This window comes from Rana temporaria, chromosome 2 (assembly GCF_905171775.1).
Source record: "Rana temporaria chromosome 2, aRanTem1.1, whole genome shotgun sequence".
In the NCBI taxonomy this organism is placed as follows: Eukaryota; Metazoa; Chordata; class Amphibia; order Anura; family Ranidae; genus Rana; species Rana temporaria.
This window is the reverse complement of record NC_053490.1, coordinates 357,455,181-357,468,165: the sequence shown is the minus strand read 5'-3', so window position 1 is coordinate 357,468,165 and position 12,985 is coordinate 357,455,181. Positions and strand designations below refer to the sequence as shown.

At 46.9% G+C, this 12,985-nt stretch overlaps 1 protein-coding gene across 6 annotated transcripts in view; it reads left to right on the top strand.

The window, feature by feature from the left end:
- The window catches only part of TBC1D22B (TBC1 domain family member 22B), a 911,570-nt gene that overhangs the window by 71,448 nt on the left and 827,137 nt on the right, over positions 1-12,985 (top strand). For 5 of the 6 annotated variants that reach the window (XM_040337614.1, XM_040337609.1, XM_040337613.1 and 2 more), the window contains exon 4: positions 12,504-12,590. The exons of the other annotated variant lie outside the window; for it this stretch is intronic. In XM_040337614.1, the coding sequence (XP_040193548.1) occupies positions 12,504-12,590 (87 nt within the window). The remainder of the gene's footprint in view (positions 1-12,503; positions 12,591-12,985) is intronic. 6 annotated transcript variants of the gene reach the window in all.

The following is a 12,985-nucleotide window of genomic DNA, read 5'->3' as shown; positions in this document are numbered from 1 at the left end:
TACAGTATTAAAACCCCCCCTTTTTTTTTCCCAATCTGTCTCTTGCCGTCTTTCTTGTTCTTTCTCTCCCTTTTTTCTTTGTTCCTCCCCCTCTTTTCCGCTCCCTTCCATGTATTCTCTATTTTTATTCCTGGGGGTTGGGGGTAATGGGATGAGTGGCAGTGCTGGCAGGGAGTTGGGATGAGTGGCAATGCTGGGGGGGAGTTCTGATCAGCCAACTTAGGTGCTCTTGATCAAGGTCATCCTGATCTGAGAATTGTAGTGGGAACTTTTAATGGCAACTATAATCACAGGTAGTGTTACTCACTGTGCCTCCGACTTTGTGGTGTCTTGTAGAAGTGACACCTAAGCCGAAATCAGGAGACGGGGTCTCCTCCAGCCCCTCCCACTTCACATTCCTCACCAGTCAGCTGACCTCTAGTCTCTGTCCCCTCAGCCATGCTTTGAACTGACTGGGCGGCTGCGAAGAAGCTGAGTGGTCGGCCGTGGGCTCCAGGGTCAGCCCAGCAGGGCGGCTGCAAAAAGGCTGGCAGGGTGGTGTAGGCTTCAGGGATAGCCCAGGATTCGGTGACCTCTGGCAAATCCTTATTTGACCCCCGAAGGGGTCCCGACCCCCAGGTTTAGAACCACTGCTCTAGGAGGTACCGTTTAGAACATGTCTGATAAGGGTGGTAGAGGGAGGGGGGGGAGCTCAGTAAATTGAACCCCCGAGAGTGGCACATGAACATTCAGGACACAATAGACGTCAAAGGGGTTCCATATTCCAATCGATCCCCCCAAGACTCCCAGATTTTATCAAATTGGGGAATAGTATGCACAATGGACGTCAAGTATTCCATTCTTTGAGTTTCAGCAATAAGCTGGAGAAGTCTGGGACCATGGAGGGGGAGTATTGGACAACCAGCACAAAGGAATAAGTCTCTTAGCAGCTAGGAGGATATAAGAAACCAGCCGGTTATCTCTTTTTTTAGTAATACCTGAGAAAGGGAGGCCCAGTAAGTAATGCAGTGGGTCTAGCCTCCGGGATATCTCCACCACTTTCCACCACTTTCTGTATTAGTGTTATCACTTCATGCCAAAAGATGTGGTATAAAGAACCTACGGCTAGTCCACAACGCCAGCAGCTGGCTGAACTCGAAGGATCATACTTATGATTTCAGGAGTCTTATACCATAACTTGAGAATCTTAACTACTTGCCGGTTTGTTCCCCTGTGCGAGAGCCCGTAGCTCTACGTCTGCTCTCTCGCAGGCTACTAGGGGCGTGCTCGCCCCCGAGTCCCGTGCCCGGCGGGCGCGATCGCCGCGGGGGAACCCGCGATTGCTCGTTACAGAGCGAGGACCGGGAGCTGTGTGTGTAAACACACAGCTCCCGGTCCTGTCGGTCGGGGGGAAATGCTGATCCTCTGTTCATACAACGTATGAACAGAAGATCAGTGATTTCCCCTAGTAAGGCGCCACCCCCCCCCCCCCCCCCCACAGTAAGAACACACCCAGGGAACCTACCTAACCCCTTTCCAGCCCCCTAGTGTTAACCCCTCCACTGCCGGTGGCATTTTTATAGTAATCCAATGCATTTTTATAGCACTGATCGCTATAAAAATGTAAATGGTCCCAAAAATGTGTCAAAAGTGTCCGAAGTGTCCGCCATAATGTTGAAGTACCGAAAAAAAAATCGCTGATCGCCGCCATTACTAGTAAAAAAAAATATTATTAAAAATACCCCCTATTTTGCGCAAACCAATCAAACGCTTATTGCGTTTTTTTTAACTAAAAATATGTAGAAGAATATGTATCGGCCTAAACTGAGGAAAGAAAACTTTTTTTTTATATTTTTTGGGGGATATTTATTACAGCAAAAAGTAAAAAATATTCATTTTTTTTTTAAATTTTGCTCTGTTTTTGTTTATAGCGCAAAAAAGAAAGCTCTATTTGTGGGGAAAAAAGGACGCCAATTTTGTTTGGGAGCCACGTCGTACGACCGCGCAATTGTCAGTTAAAGCGACGCTGTCCCGAATCGCAAAAAGTGCTCTGGTCTTTGGGCAGCAATATGATCCAGGGGTTAAGTGGTTAATAGATGTCTCCCTCTGCACAACACATTTGGAAGACTTAAAAGTAGAGGACCAGATCCTATCCCACATCTGGGAGCTAATGGGCTTGCCTGTATAAGTGTGTGACTTCAGTGAGGGGGGTTCACTCCTATAATGTGTGTGTGTGTGTGTGTGTGTGTGTGTGTGTGTGTGTGTGTATATATATATATATATATATATATATATATATATATATATATATATATATATATATATATATATATATATATATATATATATATAATATATAGAAAGTGGGTTTTCTCTAGGGTCAAGAGTGGGGCAAGGGAGTGGAAAAAATGTCTAATTTTCAAATTAAAATGGAACAAGTGCAAAGGAATATTGAACTTCTCACGCAGGGAATTAAAAGTATGAAGCCTGTGGGAGATTGGGTGAACTAAGGTTTCGAAGTTGAAATAAGGATTTATTTATCCAGGGGAGAATATGTCTCAGAGACAGGCTATCAGGTAGTGAAGGGTTAAATAACAAGGGGAGAGCATGGGGACGATAGAGCGAAATTGAAACATTTAAACTAGACAGTTAATGTAAAATTCATAGGTGCAGTACTTTGACGTCTATAAATAGGATCTATAAAGGGCGATTTTAGACCAAATTAAGGAGCATGGGTGAACTGGATACAACACCCCTTTCTCAATATCAGTCCAGTGGCTAAAAGCCTGCTGGCTGGACCAGGAGGCAATAACCCTCAGGTATGAAGCATAGTAATATTTAGTAATATCCCGTGCCCCCAGGCCCCCCCTAGATCTCAAAACGTGGACCACCAAACTTGCAATGCGATGAGCCCTACCATTACAAATACATTTTAGAAAAATTCTATGACTGGCCTTAAGTTGGGAGAGGGGGACGGCAACAGGCAGGGTCTCAAAGTAATAGACGCCTAGGTAGAATAGACATTTTTAATACGTTAACCCTGCCTAAGAGGGATAAGGGGTATTTAGTCCAACTTTGTAATGATTTATTGATATCTGCTATGGGGGGGGGGGTGGGGTTTAATTCACAGAATAGAGAGAGGAGCAAGTGGGGGGGTAATGTGAACTCCCAGATATTTAATAGAGGCAGAACACCAACTATATAGGGATAAGATTCCTTGAGGTGAGATGGGAGAGAAGGTGGTATATGCAGAGGAAGAGCTTCAGTTTTTGTCGTGTTAACCTTTTAGCCAGAGATTGCACCAAATGCGGACAAGAGGCTGTGTAGTGAGGGGAGTGATAATAGCGAATTCGTAATGGTAAGCAATATGTCATGTGCGAACCCTTTGTCGCATCACCACCTCACAAATATGTGAACGGATGGCCTCGGCAAGGGACTCCAGGCATAAAATGAAGAGTAATGGGGACAGTGGGGGAGGCCAGGGGAGGCCAGGCGACAAAGGATGACATCTGAACCTGCGTAGCAACTCGTGAATATAGGGCCTCTGGTTTTAAAGACCCCTTCAAAGCTTTAACCACTTCCATACAGGGCATTTTCACCCCCTTCCTGCCCAGACCAATTTTTAGTTTTCAGCACTGTCGCACTTTGCATAACAATTGCGCGGTCGTGCGACGTGGCTCCCAAACAAAATTGACACTATTTTTTTTCCTACAATCTTTCTTTTGGTGGTATTTGATCACCTCTGCAGTTTTTATTTTTTGCGCTATAAACAAAAGAAGAGCGACAATTTTGAAAAAAACACTCTTTTACTTTTTGATTTAATAAATATAATTTTTTTTTAAAAATAATTTTTTTTCCTCAGTTTAGACCGATACGTATTCTTATTTTTGGCAAAAAAACCCCACAATAAGCATATTTTATCGGTTTGCGCAAAAGTTCTAGCATCTACAAAATAGGGAATAGAATTATGGCATTTGAATTTTTTTTTTTTAATTGTGACCGTGACATTGCGGCGGACACATCGGACACTTTTGACCCGTTTTTGTGACCATTCACATTTACACAGCGATTAGTGCTATAAAACTGCACTGATTACTGTGTAAATGTGACTGGCAGGGAAGGGGTTAACACTAGGGGGCGCTGAAGGGGTTAAATATGTTCCCTAAAGTGTGTTCTAACTGTAGGGGGGAGGGGACTCAAGGGGAGGAGACCGATGTGTGTTCCTCTGTACTGGGAACACACATCTGTCTCCTCACCGCTGACAGGACATGGATCTGTGTGTTTACACACACACAGATCCATGGTCCTGCCTTGATTGCGGGCAATCGCAGGTGCCCGGCGGACATCGCGGCTGCCGGGCACGCGCACCGGGTCCCGCGCAATGCGGCGAGGGGCGCGCCCCCTAGCCGCCCGAGAAGGCTAGGACGTCATATGACGTTCAGTCTGAAAGACGGAGGGTTCCCACCTACGTCATTTTACAACGACTCGGTAGGGAACAGGTTAAACATACGTAGGGTAGAGAACATATAGGGCCAACTTAACCCATCAAAGGCTTTTTGTGCCTCTAGGCTCAGTATCAATGACGGACAGGAAGATCTATTCATCAGATCAATCAAATTTTATAGTACGATTGGTGTTGTCCCCCGTGTGCCTGCTTGAAACGAAACCCACTTGGTCCCTATTAACCGGTTTGGGAATAAACTTGGAAAGTCTAGAGGCAAGAATTTTTGTAAATATTTTCTAATCTGAGTTTAGGATAGCTATGGGCCTATAATTGTCTGGAATTGAGGGACCCTTACCTGGTTTTGGAATAACTGAGATCTAAGAGTGTGAAAACTGAAGGTGTGGGGAGTTTCCTTTTTGAGTAGAGTACCATAGAGAGTTGGCATATGGGGGGACAAAATATCAAGGAAGGTCTTATAATAGAAGTAGGGTAACCCATCTGGACCAGGTGATTTATGAAGTGGAAGGTCTTTGATTGTATTTTGAAGTTCTTCTGCAGTTATGGCTGTGTTTAAGCTGGCCAGATCTGAGGGGGGGGGTAGTTTTGGGAGTCTAAGACCAGAAAATAATTAATTTTGCCTGTGTAAAGTTAAAGTAGTTATCAGGGGTAAGACAGTTATACAGTATATTGTAAAACTTGCCAAAGATCTTGGACATCTTCATGGGGCAATAGGTTCTGGGTCCATTAGCCCGAAGAAGATGGTCAGGAAAAGTTAAAAGGGCGTGGGCGTAATTTGTTGACTAACATCCTATGCGGTTTATTAGAGAATTCATAAAATGTTTGTTTCTTTATCGTTACATCACGGGACACAGAGCGGCATTCATTACTATATGGGTTATATGGAGTACCTTCAGGTGATGGACACTGGCAATCTCAAACAGGAAATGCCCCTCCCTATATAACCCCCTCCCATAGGAGGAGTACCTCAGTTTTTACGCCAGTGTCTTAGGTGTTGGTCATGGTTTAGCTTGCCTCCGCATCCTTGGGATTAGGTGAGCTAACCGGTTCTGTCCAAAGGCCTCAGTGCTAAAGTGGTCAGTAACCGGACCCCAAACCCTTGGGGTATAGCCCATAATGCTTTTCTTTTTAGAGAGCTGGACCCTGGGCCCAGAACTTAGAAACCTTTGGGGGCCTAATGTTTTCTGTTGCCAGGGTGCTATATGGGCCCAGGACAGTGGATCCTTCATAGGAACCCAGGGCCTGAAGGTCTAGACAGCCCCACGGAGATGGGGGAAGATTGGGCATCTTGCTTGGCAAAGTCCTGCGGCATGGAGCAGGTAAGTGAGGGGAAAGCTTGCGGAACTTGGTTCTTAGCAGGTTTTTTCTGGGGGGTCACAGGGGACATGCCTAAAGTTATGCGCTGCATCTGGCAAACTAGTCACATATCTTAATGATAGGATGGCTCTATGTGTATTATTCCCCATAAGAAGTGACCTCCCTGGTAGTGTTGGAAAAGCATTGAGTGGGGCCTGTGTGTATATGTGTATGTGTGTTCAGAGAGCTGTGCTTACCTGCAAGCCTCCAGGCGATGCTCCATCGGTTCTTCCTCCTCAGAGCCTGCAAAGCAGGCAAGACGCTGACCTCCTCGTGAAGAGGCTCCCTTCCCCCCAACCCCCCCCCCTGTCGGCGGGCGCGCGTCCCCGTGTTATAGGCGCAATTCGCGCCGTTAAGCTGAGGGGGGAAGGGCGGGTCAGTTGCTTAAGGAAGGGGTGGCCCTTCCTTTTTCGTTCCAGCAGCTCATTCTAAGATTGGAACTGAGGAGGAAAAGACCAGAGTGGCAGCACGGGGCGCCGAGGACACACAGTGGCCAGAAAAGATATTACAGTCTTCAGAAGACTGTTTTCAAGCCTAGAAATAGGCTGTTCTTAAAGATCCATCTCAATAGTTTTTCTTGGCAATACTACTAAGGGGGACAGAATGTTTTTTCTCTCCTTGATTTGAAAAAAAGAAAAAAGGAATTGGAAAAAAAAAAAATTAAAAAAATTCATCAAGGGGAGAGGAGGCATTTTTTATCCCCCAAACAGGTGTTTGGGCAATTAACTATTTATAGTTCCAAGTACCAATAAGCTAGCAGGTGTACCTCGGTATTGTACCATGGCATCCGGGTCAGAGGGTACAAGAGGTGGGGATTCCCCCAGAGAGTCTGAGGTCTCGGACAAAGTTATGCCGCTGCTTTCCCCAGAGGGAGCCTTGGGGCCATCGGGATCTGGGGCTGGAGCTGGCGCGGGTCAGTCCAACCCTAAGATGGTCACGGACGAGGTATTACTCACCTCTTTAAGAGAGATGGAGAAAAGAATGGGAAAAATGATAGCCACAGCTATGCGGGGCAGTAAGCGGATTAGATCTCCGTCGCCCGAGCGTGGACCCTCAGAAGAGGAGGTCCTTTCCTCAGGGGAATTGGACGACCTCTTGGACAAGGACCAAGTAGGTTCAGGGATCGAAGACCCGGATACAGAGGAGTCTGGAGCAGTCTCCCAAGGGGAGAGCTGGTGGATCCAAGCCTTAACGGACTTGGTCCATAGTGCATTTAACTTGCCAGTACCAGATCTCCAAGTGTCGACGGTTTCAGCTTTGGGCTCACTAAGGGCGCCTCAAAGCAATGCAGTGTTTCCGATCCATCCTCTGCTAGAGGGAGTTGTGTTCCAAGACTGGAGCAAGCCAGATAAAATCTTTTTACCACCTAAAAGATTCTCTGTCCTATATCCTATGGAAGATAAATTTTCCAAGAGATGGGCTACTCCTGCAGTGGACGCAGCCATCTCATGTGTTAACAAATCGTTAACATGCCCTGTAGAAAACATACAGGTGTTCAAGGATCCGGTTGATAAACGCTTGGAAGCACTACTTAAGAACTCCTTCACTACTGCAGGGGCAGTAGTGCAGCCAGCTGTGGCTGCGATTGGGGTTGCTCAAGCATTATCGGATCAAGTTAAGCAGATGCTTAAACTTATTCCTGCCCAGCAGGCAGAAGAGTTTTCGGATGTCCCTAGGGCCATATGCTTTACGGTAGACGCGATTAAGGATTCTATCCAGCAAGCGTCACGTTTATCGTTATCCCTTATCCATATGAGAAGACTCTTATGGTTAAAAAGCTGGGAGGCCGAGCCCCCATGCAAGAAGCTCCTGGTAGGGTTCCCCTTCCATGGAGGACGACTCTTCGGAGAAGACCTAGATAAATACATTCAGACCATTTCAAACGGCAAAAGTACTCTTTTGCCAACTAAAAAGAAGCTTCAGGGGCCTGCGTTTAAACGACAGTACTCCCCTGGGCAGGGGCCCTCTAATGCCAAACAGTATCGACGGCCTCCTGCGAAAGCAAACTTTGGCTTCAACAGCAAGTCGCAGGGACAGGCTGCTAGAGGCAGAAAGCAGTGGTTTCGCAAACCAGCAAAACCAGCCCCCAAGCCGACCTTATGAAGGGACGCCCCCACCCACGAAGGTGGGGGGAAGGCTGCGACTCTTTTCAGAGGTTTGGGAAGCCAGCATTCCCGACAAGTGGATACGGTCTTCCGTGGCCACGGGCTACAAATTAGATTTCCGATGGTTTCCTCCTCCTCATTTCCAGGAGTCGAGGATTCCAAACGATCCGGAGAAGGGAGCCGCATTAATGTCGGCATTAAATCATCTACTTTACCAGGAAGTAATAGTAGAGGTACCAGTCCTGGAACAGGGGCTGGGTTTCTACTCCAACCTATTCATCATCCCAAAGTCCAATGGAGATGTCAGGCCAATTTTGGACCTAAAGAGGGTAAATGCATACCTAAAGGTCCGTTCATTTCGGATGGAATCCGTGCGGTCAGCAGCTGCCACACTCCAAAAGGACGACTTCATGGCGTCCATAGACATAAAGGATGCCTACCTTCATGTTCCAATTTATCAGCCACATCAAAGATATCTACGCTTCATGGTGGCTTCGCGTCATTTCCAATTCGTGACGCTTCCCTTCGGGTTGGCTACGGCCCCCCGGGTGTTCACGAAGGTCCTAGCTCCAATCCTAGCCAAACTAAGGATCCAAGGGGTCACGATCCTAGCATACCTGGACGACCACCTAGTCATAGATCACTCGTCTCCCAGCTTGGACCTCACGGTCCAATACCTCGAGAGGTTCGGCTGGGTCCTAAATCGAGAAAAGTCAGCATTCCAGCCCACAAGGCAGTTGGAATATCTCGGCATGAGATTAGACACAGAACAACAAGGGGTGTTTCTACCTCTGATGAAGGTCAAGGCCATCAAGGAATTAATCCTACTGGTTCTAAGCAAGAAAGAACCGACTATTCGCCTATGTATGAGGTTACTAGGCAAGATGGTGGCCACATTCGAGGCGGTACCATACGCCCAGAGCCACACTCGCATCCTGCAGGCAGCCATCCTGTCAGCATGGAGCAGAAGGCCACAGGCCTTGGATATCCCGTTGCCGCTCTCATCAAGAGTCCGACAAAGTCTGTGTTGGTGGTTAGATCCTCAGAATCTACTGAAGGGGAAATCTTTCAGCCCAGTGGCCTGGAAGATAGTGACCACAGACGCCAGCCTGACGGGCTGGGGAGCAATTTTGGATGGTTGCATTTGCCAAGGTACTTGGGCAAAGCCAGAGAGGCAGTTGCCCATCAACATCTTGGAGCTCAGAGCTGCTCGACTAGCCCTCAGGGCTTGGACGTCAAAATTGCAGGGGTTCCCGGTGAGAATTCAATCAGACAATGCCACGGCCGTGGCATACATAAATCACCAAGGGGGAACCAGGAGTCAAGCCGCTCAGAGAGAGGTGAGCTTGATTCTCCTATGGGCAGAGGCTCATGTGCCCTGCATATCGGCAATATTTATTCCAGGAGTGGACAACTTTCAGGCGGACTTCTTAAGCCGCCAGACTCTATTGCCGGGGGAATGGTCTCTGCATCCACAAATCTTTCAAGCACTCTGCCAAAGATGGGGAGTGCCGGACGTGGATGTCATGGCATCGAGACTCAACAAGAAGCTAGACAGGTTCATATCCCGCTCAAGGGATCCGATGGCCTGCGGAACCGATGCGCTGGTTTGCCCTTGGCATCAGTTCAAACTTCTTTATGCTTTTCCCCCACTCCAGTTACTACCCCGCCTGCTGCGCAGGATCAGGGTGGAGCACATACCAGTCATCCTGGTAGCTCCAGCATGGCCCAGAAGGGCATGGTACTCACTCATCCTAAAGATGGTAGTGGGAGACCCTTGGACTCTTCCTCTACGGCCAGACCTGCTATCGCAAGGTCCGATCCTCCACCCTGCCTTACGGCATCTAAATTTGACGGCCTGGAAGCTGAATCCCTGATTCTCAGGGGTAGAGGTCTGTCTCAGAAGGTAATCTCTACCCTAATCAGAGCCAGGAAACCAATCTCTAGGGTGATTTATTACAGGGTCTGGAAGGCCTATGTAAGCTGGTGTGAGTCCAAGCTTTGGCTTTCTCGCAAGTTTACCATCGATAGAGTATTAAGTTTTCTCCAGCTAGGAGTGGATAAGGGATTGGCATTAAGCACAATCAAGGGACAGATTTGAGCTCTGTCAGTGTGGTGTCAGCGGCCGCTGGCCACCCACTCGCTGGTTAAGACCTTCCTTCAAGGGGTCTTACGTATTAAACCTCCAGTTAAATCCCCGCTTTGTCCGTGGGATTTAAATCTTGTTCTGTCAAGTTTACAGAAACAACCGTTTGAGCCGTTGGCTGAAATTCCTTTGGTTTTACTGACAAGGAAGTTAGTATTTTTGCTCGCCATAGTTTCCGCAAGAAGAGTATCGGAACTGGCGGCCTTATCCTGTAAGGAACCATATCTTATTTTTCATAAGGACAAGGTCGTTCTCCGCCCTCATCCTTCCTTCCTACCGAAGGTTATATCCAGTTTTCATCTAAACCAGGATTTGGTATTACCATCCTTCTTCCCTAAACCCACTTCCAGAAAGGAAGGGTTGCTGCATACCTTGGATATTGTCAGGGCCATGAAGGCCTATCTTAAAGCTACAGAGAAAATCCGGAAAACGGATGTGTTGTTCATTTTACCGGATGGGCCCAAGAAGGGGCAGGCAGCTGCAAAGTCCACCATCTCTAGGTGGATTAAGCAGTTAATCACTCGGGCCTACGGCTTGAAAGGGTTGCCTCCTCCAGTATCATTAAGGGCTCATTCTACTAGGGCCATGGGCGCCTCCTGGGCAGCACATCACCAGATCTCTATGGCTCAAGTTTGCAAGGCGGCAACCTGGTCTTCTGTCCACACGTTTACAAAATTCTACCAGTTGGACGTAAGAAGGAATACTGATACAGCCTTTGGGCAGGCAGTGCTGCAGGCTGCAGTTTGAGACCCTCGGATTCCGGGGGGCTCCCTTTTGAGTTAAATTTAAAATTTAAAATTATTTTTCTCAACTAAGTTGGATTTATTATGATTTGAGTATATCTCTAAATTAAATCCTTTTGTCTTTGGAGATGTTCTCCCTCCCCTCATTGTAAGCATTGCTTTGGGACATCCCATATAGTAATGAATGCCGCTCTGTGTCCCGTGATGTAACGATAAAGAAAAAGAGATTTTTAATACAGCTTACCTGTAAAATCTTTTTCTTGGAGTACATCACGGGACACAGAGCTCCCACCCCTCTTTTTGGGGACCATTTTGGGAGGCATACTGCTTGCTACAAAACTGAGGTACTCCTCCTATGGGAGGGGGTTATATAGGGAGGGGCATTTCCTGTTTGAGATTGCCAGTGTCCATCACCTGAAGGTACTCCATATAACCCATATAGTAATGAATGCCGCTCTGTGTCCCGTGATGTACTCCAAGAAAAAGATTTTACAGGTAAGCTGTATTAAAAATCTCTTTTTTGTCTAGAGTATGGATTTAACCCCCTTACCGAGGTGTAATGATTTTATTTCCTCCCTAAGGGAGGTGACTATGTAATTTCGACACTGTGGGTTTGCACAACAGCCGGCCCTCCTCACTATTTGTCTTCTTTTTATTTTTTTTATGCTGGAACCCTCCGCAATACACGCTCAGCGAAAAACTGCCTTATGTGCCCCCCACAATGTGGAAAAATCAGAGACCGACCCCACATTGAGTTGGAAAAACTCTTAGTTCCCCAGCTAATTTAGTACGTGAGACTTTAGATTGCAGAAGATGGTATTTGAGGCGCCAATGACAGGTCTTGGCAGGGGTCTGAGATAGCAAAACATCTAGCATAATAGGGGCATGGTTCGACCAAGTGATGGAAGATGTGTCAACAATGTAAGGGATGAGTGGAGCAGAAATGAAAAAATGAACTAAGTGGGAATGCATTTTATGGGCCATGGAATAAAAAGTGTATTGTTTAGCAGTAGGATGCTTAATCCTCCAGGAGTCAAAGCGTTGGTGGCATCTGATACAGTTGCGGAAAGAATTGGCTTGGGAGGTGGTCTTCTGCGAGGGAGCCTCCTGTATTAAAGTTTTCCTATCTCTAGTGGGGGACACGATCTAGTTGAAGTCTCTTCCAACAATCATAAAGCCTTGGGAGCAGTAGTGGGGTGAATCAAAAACTTTGAGAAAATCAATCTGACCAGTGTTGGGAGCATATAGATTGACTAAGGTGAAAGAAGAGAAGATTCATCTAGGAAAATCAAGGAGGTTGAATGAATGAATGAATGACTTGTATAGCGCTACACATGCGAACTGAATCGCCTCTAGGAGCTTTTTGCAGCCAGTGTCTTCCTGGCTGGTGCGGTCATTTACCCCATATGATCTTGACACGATTGGGACACAGTCGTGTGTGTGTATGTGTGTGTGTGTGTATGTGTGTATATATATATATATATATATATATATATATATATATATATATATATATATATATATATATATATATTGAGAATCGTGAGCGCTGAGGAGTAGAAATCTGCTTCCTTGATTGGCTTCTCACAGGGGTTCGTCCACACACGGCTGGGGGTAGCAGGAAATGGACGAACTTGCTCAAGAGGAGAAAGTATATCTTCAGGCAATGGAGAGAGATTCAAACTTTTCACAAAGGCCTCCCGTTCTTGTAGATCTCGAAGGTTGTGTTGGACGCCATCTCTGGAAACGACGAGACGAAAGGGAAAGCCCCAGTAATACTGGACCCTATGATGTTGCAGGTGAGCTGTTATAGGTCTCCTATTCCTCCGTTTTGCCAATATGATGGGGGAGAGAGCACTAAAAATCTGAAGCTTGTATGTGATCTGTGACTTATTGCGTGTGGCCAAGGTCAGGGCCTCCTTGCTATCATAAAAGTGAAGCCTCACGATCACGTCTCTAGGCCTAGCTCTGGCCTGAGGCTTCGGACCCAGAGACCGATGGGCCCTGTCCAGGCGCCAGTCCACATCTACCACCAAGGTGGCCAGGGTGTTTAGAGCCCCAAAAGATAAGAGCGCAGTGCTGCATCCCCCACAGTTTCAGGAATGCCACGGAAGCAGAGATTCTACCTCCTTTCCCTGTTCTCCTGTTGCAGCTGTAACTGGGAGACAGAGTGTTTTAAGGGTGGAATTCTCCT